The 15,946-nt window shown below is 37.8% G+C and overlaps 1 protein-coding gene across 3 annotated transcripts in view; it reads right to left on the bottom strand.

Annotated features, from left to right (window-relative positions):
* Nucleotides 1-15,946, bottom strand: part of ABCC4 (ATP binding cassette subfamily C member 4 (PEL blood group)) — a 203,934-nt gene that overhangs the window by 36,242 nt on the left and 151,746 nt on the right. For all 3 annotated transcript variants that reach the window (XM_026708386.2, XM_087937964.1, XM_087937963.1), the window contains 3 exons: nucleotides 10,334-10,423; nucleotides 9,324-9,496; nucleotides 6,306-6,411 (listed from right to left, as the gene is read on the bottom strand). In XM_026708386.2, coding sequence (XP_026564171.1) covers nucleotides 6,306-6,411; nucleotides 9,324-9,496; nucleotides 10,334-10,423 — 369 coding nt within the window. The remainder of the gene's footprint in view (nucleotides 1-6,305; nucleotides 6,412-9,323; nucleotides 9,497-10,333; nucleotides 10,424-15,946) is intronic.

Raw genomic sequence — 15,946 nt, 5'->3', positions numbered from 1 at the left:
GTCAACTTATCTATAGTTCTGTAAAAATGTTGTTCACCTTTTTTGACTTTATTATCTGCATACTATAGATGTACTTTCATGGGCCACTGAAAGGAGGAAATGGCTCACATGCTTTGCCCAAGAGTTTGATAGGCAACAGGCTTTTAAGGGCTGCTACAAAGAAAAGGGGACAATGTATTTTCCAAAGCACCAGAAGGCAAATAAGAAGCAATGGATGGAAACTGAACAGGGAGAAGCAACCTAAAACTAAGGAGAAACTTCCTGACAGTGAGAACAATTAACCAGTGGAACTGCCTGCCTCCAGAAGTTCTGGGTGCTCAATCACTGGGAATTTTCAAGAAAAGACTGGACAGCCATTTCTCTGAAATGGTATAGGGTTCACCCCAAGGTCCCTTCTAAGTATTATTCTGACACCTTTCCCAGGATTTTTACTCAGAGTTTGGCATCCTCAGTTTTCTTGCCTGAGCTGGGGGTTGGACTAGAAGACCTCCACGGTCCCTTTCAACTCTTGTTAAACACATGTGTTTTTTATGCTCTGGACTATTGACATTGAATGCATGTAAACCCTGAAAAATATGTGGTAGCCCTGGGCAAAAGAGAGGCAGAAAAATCACTCTAGGTGTAGGGACTGTGTAAAATATTAACATGTGATAAATAATGGAACATTTAAAAATAATAGCACAGAGTTTTCTCTCTCTCTCCCTGTTTTTTTTTCTTTCTTTCTCTACCTTTCTCTCTCTCTCTCTCTTTCTTTCTCTCTCTCTCTCTCTCATGCACACACATGCACACACACGCACACACAGAGAGAGAGAGAGCACTTAACAGACAAGCATTTTGGATGCAGCTCCTTTAAATTTCTCCAAGGCTTGAGTGGATTCCCCCACCCCCTCTGTCAGACCGCACTCCTTCTCACTCCAGCACTTTAACTCACAAGGAGAAAGCGATCCTTGCAGCGTCCATGTCTTTCTTCCTTTTCCCCGGGGTGAAAGAGGACACAGGGAACAGAAAGCTAGGAGAGCGATCACAAGTGAGCGACCAGATGACTGGGTGGGGGTGTGGCCAGCCAGGGATTGCCACCAGTTCGGCGACCCATGCCAAATAACCACTACCGGTTTCCCCAAATAGGTGTGAACCGGTTGAATAGCACCTCTGATAATGAAGTTGGGCTGGACAGTTTGTATATGGATTCTAATTTGACTAGAAAATCTTCAGGATCAAATTTGGGAGATAAAAAACAGTATTTTGGATAAGGTTGAGGAGTAAGCAACTACAGCAGACCAGGCTTTTGAAGTGAGGAGCCTATTGAAACAGAACTCTTCTAGGATAAGAAATAGAAAGCCAAAAAAAAATTAAGGCATGAGGTAAGAATAAAAAAAATTCTGGTGCTCAACATCTGTAGCTAAATATCTGTACAGAAATGCCCTTCCTGATTATACTCCATGTCTTTTTTATCCTTTGCCTGGAAGCCAATCTTCCTTCTCTTGCTTCCATGTATGGTTTGTATTCCTCTTTCAGCTCTTCCTCTTCATCATTGTGGTAAGTATAAGCGCACAATCATGCCCACCATCCCTGTCTTAATGTCCCCAATTATTAGTTCCCATTTCTTGTATTTAAACTTAAGCTTTATTCTTGTTTCTGTTATATTGTAAGCTTTTGACAAATAAATAAATAAAATAGATAGATAGATAGATAGATAGATAGATAGATAGATAGATAGATAGATAGATAGATAGATAGACAGACAGACAGATCATTCCACTAAACATTCTTCTCCACATCTCCCACCAGCTTAACACTCTTCTATGGCATCCCGTAACATCAATTTTTTTCATGCTGTTTCAAGCAGCTGCTTTATCCTCTTTCCTTACATCTGCTTTCATTTCATTCTGTTGTGAGATTAGTCAACCTTCTAATATTTTTTTCATGCAGGGCTCATTTTTTGCAGACAATCTACTTTTTCCCTAGTTTCATTACTTCTTTTCTTCTTTTTCTGTGGTTTATTTTTCTCTCTCAAGATCCTTTCTGGACATTAAAAAAAATGGCCTGCTCTATGTTCATAACCTCTCATTCTTTGCATCTTTCATTAATTCTCTCAACTTTCAATCACAAAATTGACATTAATTTCATGTATACAGATATTTATTAAATTTATGTGCTGCCCATCCTTTCAGAGATGACTCTGGGTGGCTTACAAACATTAAAACTAGTTGACGTTAATGTCCAAAACAAACATTTTCTAAGCAGATACTCACTGGTCATCATTCTAATTCACTTTGGGGTCTAAAAAATGGTTTATTAACTTTTTCTGCCTTTCCTAATTTTTTTCTTACCCATTCATGCCATCTAATTGAAGATATATTCTTTTACTTCTGGAGTGAATATTACACAATATTTCTACCTGGATTCCTTCCTAATTTTTCTATTTATACAATCTACCATATTTTTTGGCCTATAAAACTCACTGCCCTTCCCGCCCAAAAAGTGGCTGGAAATGTCTGTGTGTCTTATAGAGTGAATATTGCAGCAGAAGAGGGGTTGGTGTGGTGGCGCCTGGGGAACGCTGGAGTCTTCACTGCCAAGCAGCTGATTCACAGTTGGATCAGCCTCCGGAATACCACTGATCAGCTGTTCTAGGCAGCAGGGATTGCTGCCACCAATCACCACCACTTAGAACATCTCATCAGCTGTATTCTGAGAGGCTGATCTAACCACAATCAGCTGCTTGGCAGTGAAGGCTCCAGTAATCCCGGCAAAGGCAGCAGACACAGAGGAAGAAGCAATGGCAGCATTTCCAGCCAGCCAGCCCACTGATCAGTGGGGCTACAGGAAGCTGGGATCCAGCTGTTGCTCAGCTGACCGATGGTGGGCGCAATGGAGTGAAGCCCAGCCAAGCCACGTGCTGGGGCTGCGATAACATGCTTAAGCTGACCAGGCTGTTTGCTGTTTGCTGTAAAAGACGCTAGCCAGATGAATACCGAATGGATGCTGGGAGGCAGAGGCAGATTTTTTTTCCCCTCCTCTAAAGCTAATATGTGTCTTAAGATCTAGAGTGTTTTATACACTGAAAAATATGGTAATTCATAGGAGCATAATATGACGCTATCTTAAGGATTCCAACTTTCATACACACCTATAAGAACCTAGATTACAGTCATTCATATTTTATGACATACATTTCAAAATTAAACCTACACCTTTTCTTCCCAGCAGGTAGTCCTCAACTCAATTCCACAAAATCAGTCAATTCAATCAGATTTATTTTATGTTTCATTTATCTCTCAACTTCACAAACATGCCAATTTTTTTAATTTCTTTCATTTATTAGTTTAAAGGCATCCATTCATTTGATGTCACAGCCCTGTTCATGTTCACAGATCCAGAATTAGCCAAAGAATCCATGATCACATTCCTCCACAGCACACCTGACTTACCCAAATACACAACAATTAAAACACCCAGGATTATGAATCTCATAAACCTCTGCCTAACCACATACTTCTAATTTGATTCACAAATTTACTAGTAAATTAAAGGTACATTTACCAGATCACTGCTTTCAAGGTTTAGAGTGGAGGTCATCATGCAATGTCTTAGAAGCATCACACTGCCACAAATACAACTCAAAATATGGATCAGATATGTAGGCGACATCTTCACCATAATTAAAGAGTACCAATTATAGAATTCCCACAGAACCATCAATAACATTTTTAAAGGATTCCAGTTTACTAGAGAAGATGACAGCAACAATTCGCTACCCTTCGCTACCCTTCCTGGACGTCCTGATCAGACAGACCATAATGGCAAACTAGAAACACAAGTGTACAGAAAAACCACCCATACTAATCAGGTGGTCCATTACCAAACCAACAACCCAACTTCCCACAAGAGAAGCTGTGTAAGGACTTTATTTAGATGAACCCAAACGCATGCAGAAACCCAGGACAGCAGAAAAAGGAAATGGAGAATCTATACAACACATTCCAACAAAATGGATAATCACACAACTTTATCAAAAAGTGTCTGACCAGCCAACCCAATATAGCACAACCAACATAAACCCTAAAAAGAATTAAACTACCATACATCAAGAGCATCTCAGAAACCACCAACAGACAGCTACAGCCATATGGGATCAGTGTAGCACACAAGCCAACTAAAGCCCTTCAAAAACATCCTAAAGCAACAAAAAGACCCAGCAACCCCATAAGAAAAAAACAGGAGTGACCCACAACATACAATGTAATGACCACAGCAACCACTATGTAGGACAAACAGGCAGGAGATTGGCAGAATGCATCCATGAACACCAATTAGCAGTCAAAAGACATTAAAATGCTTTAACATCACAGCGTGTAAACAGATTTAACCATAGTGTTACTTGGGAAAATGTGACCATCCTTGACCAAGCCAAGTCCCAAAATGTCAGAGAATCTCTAGAAGCCTGGAATTCTGACAAATTAGCCATCAATAGACACATAGACATTAACAATATGTATAGACTATGAAAAATAAACAATCAAGTATCCCAAAAGGGAACAAAAAGACCCAAGCACCTCTCCACCAGCAATCAGCACCCAGGTCAGCATAGATTAACATCAGACCAATGATCAACTAAACCAAGGATCTTCAAACTTGGCAAGTTTAAGACTTGTGGACTTCAACACCCAGATTTCCTGAGCTAACATGACTGGAGGAGGAAATCTGGGAGTTGAAGTCCACAAGTCTTAAAGCTGTCAAGTTTGAAGACCCCTGAACTAAACAATGTCCCAATCAAGAAACTGCCAAAGAAGCCATCAGTAAACAGCCCAACCAAAGAATATTTAAGACAACCCCCACCAACACTGACAGGGCAAGCCACGAGAATATAAACTGACAGCAAACCACATCCCTTAATAGCACTGATGATATTACCTAGTTTGGGTAATGAAACGTCTACAAGAAAGCAAGCAAGCTCAGAGATCACCAAGGAGCCCTCATTTCAACCCTGAGCTACAAATACTCTTCTTTATTGGTATTTATTAGTTCATTTATTAGTTCATAATAATTTATTCTTTGCATTCCAAGTCAGTTTTTCAAATCCCACAGTTGACCTATATCTATATCTATATCTATATCTATCTATATATTTTCACCTCAACTGCCCATAAATATCTATCACACCTTCCACAATAAGCAATGTTATGCAAAACAGAAAAAAAATTAAACAGATGAAATAATGTGTGAGGACCTCCACTGCCTGTGGCTCTGTATGTCATATAGTACTTTTTAAGATGATAAGAAAAGCAGACTAGGTTACCAGATCTCGTTGTAACTATGGCACATGCAGAAATCTCTGATCTGATGAGGGCAGTAAATAGTGTCTTTTGATACAATTTTGCCAAAATGTCACAAATGCAACCAAAGCCCAGATTTACCCTTTCGCATGCTTAAGATTTGCAAACCTACATTCCTCTGCCTGTGTCCGATTAGTTATGTAGTTGTGGAGAAAACAGGTTGAAGAAGCAACAAATTACAATTTAAATTAGAATATTGTTTAGTTTAACCAGGACTTAAAATCATAATTTAGAACAGGTGTGGGAACTTTTTTCCTGTCTTCCATCTTTGGAGACTTGGCAAGGGCTATGGTGGGCCAAACCATGTCGTAAACAGGCATGGACAAACTCAGAATTTTTCTTTTCGCCTTTATGCCAAATCTATTTTTATAGTATACACTGCAATGTTTTTCTACCTCAAAATTGTGAGAAACCATGCTATGGAGTTTGATAATTAGATAAATCAGTGGTCCCAGAGACACTAATGGCCTCAAACTTCCATGTTTGGCTGATGGCAATTGGTGCTGAGTAGAAGGATCTGCATTCAGCAAGATTTCTGATACTCTTTTCCTCAATTGAAAAAGACACATAGCAAAACACGCTTCTCCAACTTAGTATTTAGATGCCCTGAATTGCCAGCCTGCATGTTAGGTTGAAGTTCAACCTAGAGGAGATGAAATTGGGAAAGATATTTGATTTAGTTGTTCATTTGTCCCGATAATTTTTTCTTCAGTCTCTGACTATAATTCTAGAAGAACTTAAATTTTCCTTCTTAATTCAGAAAGGTGATTTATGTCACACGCATCAATACTCATGTGCATAACTGAAAATGAACAATTTGTGTCTGACCACACATATTACGTATACCTATATTTATAAATGTCTTTGACCAAACTTCTCAGTGAACTCAGTGAATTAATAAGGAGAGTCTGCATAATTTTTTTTGCCATTTCAGCTACTCTGGGATCATACTTTTCCCTTAATGCTCACCATAATCCTGTCACTGTCGATGATGGTGTTCAGTCTGTGTGCAATTGTCAAAACAGTGCACTGGGCAAACTTTTCACGGATTGTCTTTTGAATCAGCTCATCTGTTCTGAAATAAACAACACAAGTAATGTGACGAGATTATGCAACAAGCAAAACAGTTTCTGCTTCTAGGCACTTTGTTTTTCTACATTCTTTGGCATAGCTCTATGTCAACATGTTTTAATAAACTGTAGAAGCAAAGTGTCTTTTAGACATGTCAAAGTGTTACGTTACACTACAACACAGCCTGTTATAGCCCTTTGCAGGCAGTTGTTTCTTAAGTGGTGGGGAAAAGGAAAATGAGGATTGCATTTCCTTGACTGAATCTAAAAACAATATGCAAAATGCGTGTCACTGACAAATGGGCTTTCCAGTTCATATAACCAAATTCTGTAGTGTTCAGACCAAATAGTATTTGTTGACAGGTATAAACATATAGTAATGTTTGTTAGGAAATTTGGGTAGGGTTTTGGTTTGTAATTAAGGAGAAGCTTCCTAACAGTGAGAACAATTAACCAGTGGAAAGCTTGCTTTCAGAAGTTGTGGGTGCTCCATCACTGGAGGTTTTCAAGAAGAGGCTAGACAGTCACATCTGAAATGTTTCAGCAGGGGGTTGGACTAGAAGACTTCCAAAGTCCCTTAAAGCTCTATTCTCATTGACTAAGCAAATTTGAGGCCAGAGTAGGGGTCTGAAAGTCTCCGTTCTTTTAATGAATCATACTTATTGCATGAAAAGTTAATTTGGTGGAAAGACAGTTTACATCAGACCTACCACAATCTTTTGAGTTAAAATTTCTATCAGCCTTGGAGGCCATATTTACTCAGAAGTGCTGAGGTTGCCACAATTGGTGCCTGGGAATTTGGGAGAGGGGGATTTCATAGAGTGGTGGAAGATTAGAGTCAACAACACTCTTTCACGGGAAGTCAAGGACATGTCACCCTGTACCTGAAGGGGAGTGTTTTGAGGAATGTTTCCAGTTGGGACAATGGCTGATTGGACCATGTGATGGATGGTGGGTGTAGGGGATGTATCTTTGATTTTCTTTGCGGAGGGAAAACCTGGACCGCTCAGTTATGCCAATATGACTTCTCTAATAAATTCTTCCTTGGATGAACTTTGTTTTTGAGTGCTGAATGGGGAGTTTCATTGGAATGCTGACAATTTCATTGTGGCAAGGAAATGTAAGAATTCTGGCCCCAAACACTCCAAAAGCATCATTGCTTACCATAAGGCTAGCTAATGCAATCTGTACAGTCTCTCAAATAATTCATTTCTCAATGCAATGCTTTCTCTTCCTTCTTTCTCTGTGGTATATTTAGCCCCTTTTAAATGAAACTCAGTGTCCATAATTTGATGTGTCCCCAATTATATCAAATAAGGCACATTTCATGGAGAATACATTCATAAAGAGTTGCTACAATTGTCATTAAAAATCGACACTAGTCTTTACATATTTCATATTCACTATTAAGTAGATAGCTAGGAATTGAGCCATCTCTAGGAATAAGGGGTTTTTTTTGCATCTCAACACAACAATTATTAGTGATGAATGTTTCAGTTGAACTACCTTTCCATACGTCAACCTTAAATAATATAAACAGTGTTTTATATAAAATAACATCAGTAATCTATTGAAGCAAGTTTCTAAATGTTGAGATGATTTTAAAAATTAATCATAAGTACTAATGACACTAAAGAGCCTTCCAGTGGTCTTAATTAAATAGAATTCTCAATCAAATTTTCTCTAAAGGAGAATAAGCTTTCTTTGTTACTGTCTTGAATCTACAGAGAACTAGAATTTTTCTTTGCTCTTTTAACTGTAATTTACTGGAGACCCATCTTTTATTTATGGTTCATTGAATGACCAATCTATATTTCTTTAAAGCACTGGATAAGATTAACTAAAATTTGATATTGATGCCATAAAAATAAAATATCATACATAGAAAAAGCATCCTTTAAAAATATTTAAAACAATTATTTATTTTAAATTACTACATTTAAATGTGCTTTATTCATTAAAAAAATCAAATTAAACCACAGAGAATGGAATTTTGTCTTCTTGTTCCATAAACAATTATCAATGTATTCGGTTCTTAATATAGTACAGGTAATCCTTGACTTACATCTATAATTGAACCCAGAATTATTGTAATAGTAAATTGTGCTGGTTAAGCAAGTCATCATATGGCCAATCAGATTTTATGACATTTTTTGTGGCAGTTGCTAAACAAAACTGCAGCTGTTAAGCAAATGCCATGGTGATTAAGTAAATTTATTTTTCACAATAGGCATTTTTAGTAGAAACCGGAATAAACATTTTTCTGGCAGAAAAAGTCATAAATTGCAGCCATGTGACTATGGGACACTGCAACCACCATAAATGCAAGCCAATTGCCAAGTGCCCAAAAAGCAATCAAGTGACCACGGAAGGGAGAGGTAGTATCAGAACTTTGAATCTGGGTTGTTAAGTACCTTTTTTGGGGTCCCTTGTCCCTAAAACTACTGAGTGGCTGGTTTTAAATTGAGGACTACCTGGATTAGAAATATATATTTTTATGCATATTCTTAAATCATTTCCTGAGATGTAGAAAGAGATGATAGATAGATAGATAGATAGATAGATAGATAGATAGATAGATAGATAGATAGATAGATAGATAGATAGATAGATAGATGGATCGATGGACAGACAGACCTGATGAGAGAAGAGCATCCAAGCAAGGTCCATTGATAATGAACATGATATTTTGCCAAAATGAACATTTGATTACCCTAAGAGTAATCAGCTTTTCTATTTGTGTTCATCTCTAATTATCTACTTATTATTTTTATAATTATTAACATTGTTGCTTTTATAATAGATTTTTGCCATTGCAGTAGGCATTTTTGTATGTATTTTTCATATCAGACACTGAGATTCTGTGTACACAACTACAATGGATCAATATCAGAGATAAATTATACTTCCTGTTTACCTCGAGTCAACATTTGCAGTTGCTTCATCGATGATCAGTATTTTATTCTTCTTCAGGATAGCCCTGGCCAGGCACACCAGTTGTCTCTGGCCAACGCTAAAATTAGATCCAGATTCTGCCAATTGTGTTTCCAGTTTGTCAGGTAAATCTTCTATTGCTTCTTTCAATTGGACCTATAATCAATTCATAACATTAATTCTAAGTTAAAAAATTTAAAGAGACCATTAAGGTGCTTCACATCTAATTTCAAAATATCCATACCATCTTATTTTTTAAAAAGTGCTTCAAAATAAGCAGGTCATAGTTTATTATGGATTTATGCAGAGGTGGTATTCAGCAGGTTCTGACCAGTTCTGGAGAACAGGTAGCAGAAATTTTGAGTAGTTCAAAGAACCGGCAAATACCACCTCTGACTGGCCCCGGCCCCATCTATTCTCTGCCTCCCGAGCCCCAGCTGATTGGCTGGGTCTTCTTTTGTTGCCCTGCACAGGAGAATGGAGCTGGAAAGCAGGTTAGTGGGATGGGGAGGGAATGAGGATTTTGCAGTAACCTTCCCCCAGGAGTGGGGTGGGAATGCAGATTTTATAGTATCCTTCCCCTGCCATGCCACTAAGCCACTCCACACCCACCAAGCCATGCCCACAGAACCGGTAGTAAAAAAATAATAATCCTACCACTGGATTTATCACATTAAGAGAGAGAGACAGAGAAAGTCAAAACTCATTGATTGAAATGAGTTAACAAGATATGGTCATAGCTTATATGATTAGTTCAATTTGGGGTGCATTACCAGATGCCCGTTGTAAATACTGAACTCTTCCATCAGTAGCAGCTAACATGCTCACTAATGAGGGACCAGGGCATTTGTAATCCCAAATATTTGAAGGATATCAGATTTCCTGCTCAAGTTAACAACATTAATGATGTTAAAACAAGGCTACAAAAAAAATTAACAGAAGTCTTCTGCGTATTAGAATGCATTGGAAAGCATTGTTTTCCAGAAAAATTACCTCTTCTAAAGAATTCCACAAGTCTTCATCACTATATTCATTGAAAGGATCCAAATTCTTCCTCATAGTCCCAGTAAATAAAGTTGGCTCCTGAAAAACAAGAAATTTCCAGGCAAATTATTTTAATTAATTAACCTTGATGTTTCTATAACAAAAGTTAAAGTCTCTTTGCATGTTTAGGATAACTAAAAATAGAATATGACAGGAAGGCATGTTCAAACAGAAATGTGATAAAGTCCCAACAGCTATTTTTTTTCCTAAGGCAAAATTGTGAGATAGATAGACAGAAGAATATCGTAGAGGTGTTGAGAGAAAATAGAAAGAAATCCTAATTGTTTTCCTTCCCAACTATTTTTCCATAAGCAACTTTCTCTTCCCAAAGATTTCCACTCTGAAGGATTACTAAAATGTATTTGTCTTCCATGTCTATATCTGACATCCTTTTGGAGAAAAACAGATAAGCAGGAGATACAGAGCTCTTATTTAGTTTAGCAATGTCATTTTACAAAATTGCTTGAAATAAATGTTTAAAATTATAAGAGCATAACATGCAAATTCTTTGCTAAATGCAAGGAAATGCAAGTTTATTGCTACCCAATTCTAATCTTAGAACATAATAGTAAAATTAAGCTTTATAAGGGAACTGCATCTGTCAGCATTTGCACTCTCTTACCCACATTCCTTTTAATCATTGATTTTGAAGGCACAAAAAACTGTGAACTGTTGTAAATCGAGGATTACCTCTATTTTATTTCCTTATTACAGATTCCTGATAAAACAGCTCTCAGCAGCCAGGGATCCTGAGGTACATAGGGCAACACCAGATTGTAGAATGTTGATATATTATACATTTCACAATGTGGATTTCACTTACTGTAGATCCTTCCCTATTTGAAAGAGGGGGGGGATTTCAGCCTACAAATTATTAATCCATCACTAGTGATGGAGATGTCTGGTTTCATTCCATGGTGAAACTAAAATAAATTGACTAGAGTTGGTGGCTCTACTTCAGCTAAATCAGGCCTGTCAAACTCCCGGCCCATGGGCCGAATGTGTCACTCACTGGCCATGCCCACACCCAGTTTAGTGAAGGGGGAAAATGTCTCAATACATCATGTGATGCTGTTGTGATGATGTGACTTTGACACTCCTGAGCTAAAGTAAACACTACATTTTGTTGAAAGTAGAGTGATTCTTAGGTTAGTGACAGAACAGGAATATGACAGGTTTGCTACAGTGATGGCCTCCTGCAACCCTCTGCCAGCAAAATTGGAGTTCAGGCAAGCCACCTGTTGCCCTCTTGAGCTCTGTTTTCATTGGCAGAGGCACTGTGGGCCAGTCCTTTTGCCCCTGTCGGAGTCTGAATCCAAGGAGGAAGATGAACAGCTGACAGGGAGTGGGAGTGTGGCTCCGTTGACTGTGGAGGAAACTGAGGAAGGGCAAAGTCCAACTGGGCAGAGCAGGGAGAGAGGTAGAACAAGGGAGAGGGAGTTCAGAGGAAGATCCAGGCCCACCCCCCTCTTCATCCTAGGACACACAGGGAGGAATGGAGAAGAGAGCAACGTGGGTTGCATGGCTTACGGGGGAGGAAAGGGCCCTGATTCCCTTCATTAGCCACACCTGGGAAGAGAGTTTAAAAGAGATGCAAGCTGAGTGCAATGTCTTCTGGGAACAAACGTGAGTTTTTCTTGTGTTGACTTTGATTATCTGTATTCCTGTCATCCTCCCAACCAGGTTGAATTGCTGCCATTTCTTCACATCTGGAATTCCTTCTCCTGCCCTGCCAGACTAATTACCTCATCTTGCCTTGATTGGACTTATGGTTACAGTTTTTGTTGATCACGTTTTAGACTTGATTCTCTGCAGCCAAAGGCTGTTCCTGGGAGAGTTTTTCTTCAGACCAGAAGGTAACCAGGACATTGGGGGCAAAGTTGGAGCTAATAAAGGGACTCCTACTGATTATCTGACTGTGTTGCCTTTGTGCCATGCCCCTTTGGGTCATCACACCTTTGCTGTTTGTAGAATGGCCCTGCGGACCAGATCTAAACACCCCACCTTGAGTTTGACACCCCTGTTCTAAAGTATTGTCTTTAATTAGAATTATCTTATGATTTAACAAGAATTGTTATAGTATTAAATACTTATTTAATTATTAAAATTAGAAATATCTCGTTCAGATCAGCTACTTTTTTGCCATTTCAGCCACTTTCTGTATCCACTTTTCTGCCTCCTATAAGAAGCTAAATTTACCTCTGTAAATCTCAGAGTTCACACACAGGTGAAGATATGTGCACCGAACACACAAGCATCTGCAGACTTGTCACATCCCAGTTCAAAATGCTACATGGGCGCACTAGTAAGGGCATATTATGACTTGTTTAACCAAAAGATAGGTCTTTTTGATGTCTCTTACACATTACAATAATATCCCAGTCTTATAATTCAATTAAATTTAATGCCAGCTCCCCTTCCAAAATAAATAGAGTGGGGCAGTGATGGAGAGGAGAGATTGCCTTGAATAAATGCTTCAAAGCCACTTACAATAATCAGCAATAATAATTATGATAACACATTTGTAAAATTAAGCCCAAAAGGTTCATCTATGTACTTCCAAACTGCAATTTGCCCCATAGGTGACTGGTATACTTGTGAAATGACTTCAGTTTCTTCTGACAGGCTCACTTAAAGATACACATTGCGGCTTAGCATAATAGTTCAACATAGCCTAGAGGTAATTCAACTGTCCCGAGTGTCTTTAATCGTTTTCATAAGAAGCATTTACACAGGTAAAGAAAGAGCGCAGTGCAATGATTAACTGCCAACAGATTACAACCCATGAAGCTATTTTTATTTTAATGGGGTAGTAAAGTATGCCAAGTTGCAAAGCTCTTTGGATAAAATATTTTCAATGCATTTCTGCCAAGTTATAAGGTCCGTAAAATCATCACAGGCAGAAGAAATGTGCAGCATAATATGGTTTTGTACTCCCCTTTAAAATACAAGACAATGAAATAGTCATTTCAAAAATGGCAATTCCTGCCATATAATTTTAATTACAAAAGCTTTTGATTAAATGGGTTCAATAAAACATTAAAAATGCTGATTTTTTTAAAATATATTTTTTTTTATTTTTTTAAAAAAATCTATCAATGGTATTAGATGTACATTTCAGATATTATGGAGATGAACTTCCATTTCAATGTTTTAATAGTTTAGCAAAATGGAAAATTTCAATTCATAAAATCTTTATAACTGCTATAAAATAGTAGGAGCACATGAGTATTGCCAAAGAAGATAAGGATAGTTTTAATTTCAACTACTGGCAAATAGTTATATAAAAATTGCCTGTTTCATGAGAGGAAGCTCATAAGCTAAACCTATAAAATGATAAATTATAGTCAGAGAAATAGATATTTTTGCCTCAAAGGACTGGTGTTAACTAATAAAAGTTTCATGAGGTAGCATCTAAAGCAGCCTTCCCCAACCTTTCTGGCTTGGTGGCCCGGTGTGAGGGAGAGGAGGGGAAGAAGGGTTGTTTTGTGTGAGGGGCAGTTGGACACCCAGCTTGTGCAAGTGGGGCTGCACGAGCTGGCCCCAGTCACTCACATGACTTGGGCTATGCGCATGTACATGACCTGCCACTCACACAGCCCGGTTGCAGATAGTTCATGGCCCCATAGTGCGCCATGGCCCACTGGTTGGGACCTCTGATCTAAAGAACAATCAGAACCATATTTTTCAACTGTGGCAACTTTAAGATATGTGGACTTCAATTCTCAGAATTCCCTAGCTGGCAAGCTGACTGAATAATTCTAGAAGTTGAAGCCTACACATCTTAGTTTCAAAGTTGAATATGTCTGAGAAGTTTCTCTGCGATCCAGGTAGAGTTTTCAAGAAGATGAGTCATGACAACTGGATCCCTTTTTTGGTTTGAAACATTTCTCTATCCTTGGATAAGTAGCAAAATGTTTTAAACCAAAGAAAAAAAGAAGTCCAGTTACCAGTATTCAACTTCTAGATTCCAAGGTTAAAAAAACACCAGCATTACAACTTCTGGAACATTATTAACTCAGTAATCATTTTAAGTATAGATCTAAGAAACCACTACAATTTGTGATACATAGGACTATCTTTAAATGCCACTTGGTTGGTTCAGAATACAACAGTTCCAGTGTTACCTATCACACATTATCTGAGCTACATTGCTGTGGAGTTGTTGATCCTGCATTGGCTTCCAATAGGATTCTAGGGACAAGTGATACTCTTATTTTTATCCAATAAAGCCTTTTATGGCTTGGTACTACAATTGCTTCATAGCCACTTTCTCCAACCAGAATCAACCCATCCTACTATTTGTAGTACCCTAATTTCAGAAGAGGGACACAGTGTCTCAGTGGCTAAGATGCTGAGCTTGTCGATTTCAGAAGGCATTGGCAATTAGAAGAACTTCTGCAGAATCTCATAATTTCTCTTTTTTTCTTGATGGATTCCCCCTTGCTCTCTTCTAGTTCTTTCTTTCTTTTTTGAAAATCAAAAATAGCATAGTAAAAATTGCCTAAAAACATTATTCAAAACTTAGATTTTAGGACAAACTATGATTAGCATAAGCCAAGATCTGGAGGGAGAAGCCGCACTTGAGAGACAAGGATGCCCAAGCATCCTTGTGATTCAGTTTGTTCAAATGAGAAATTGTTTTCAAAAGATATTCCACGAAAACTAACCTGGCTTCTTATCAATAAAAATATCAATAAATATATTGATATTATATCAATAAAAGATGGACTAGCTACTAGGAAAACTCAAATGGACAAATCTAGCAGTTTTTCTAAGGCACATTTTGAGTAATTCATAAAATATTGCCTATAAAATCTTCACAAAAATTCACACACAGCCACAGACATATACATGTGAGTTTTCACCCAGAGAAAAGCCCATGTACATTTTAATCAAGTGTTTGTATGCTACAGCCCCTTAGAGTTGCTGAGACTCATGCAATATTTAAATCTAATTAATTAATTAATTATTTTCCATATTGGACATGTTTTGGATATCCATTTTTATTATATAATTACACTGCAAAATTTGGAGAAATGTAACAATGTATCTGTTCTGGTTCATGTAATCACTCAGAAGGTCAAATTAGATTGATTTATACTAAAATGCAACAAAAGGCAATATTTATCTGACTCTGAATTGAATTGGGTGGTCAGAAGCAGGTTTTATGCATAATTCTACCAGCGTATTCATACTTAGAGATGCATGAAGGAATGTGATAGCAAAATACATTAGCCTTCCCATCGCATCCACGACAGTAAAGTAGAATGTATGGAATTTTTATTGAACACTGCATTATTTGCATTTTAAGGTTCCTTGAAATCAGCATAAAAAGCAGTTAATAGGTGGGAGCTAGAAAATACATCCATAGGTTTGCTTTTCAATGGGAGAGATGAGGATAACTCAGTTTAGCAAACAATGTTATTTTAACGGTTTATCCTGTCTTTTGATTTTAACTGGTGTGTAAGGTGCCTTACATGAATGAAATCAACCAACTAATCAAAGCTGAACTCTATAATCAACTTCAAAATATTTTATTTGGATGCAATAATAAATATT

The sequence above is a fragment of the Pseudonaja textilis genome, chromosome 8 (genome assembly GCF_049901715.1).
Source record: "Pseudonaja textilis isolate UNSWEBS1 chromosome 8, rPseTex1.2, whole genome shotgun sequence".
Classification (NCBI taxonomy): Eukaryota; Metazoa; Chordata; class Lepidosauria; order Squamata; family Elapidae; genus Pseudonaja; species Pseudonaja textilis.
The sequence above is the reverse complement of the archived record's forward strand: the minus strand, read 5'-3'. Positions and strand labels throughout refer to the sequence as shown.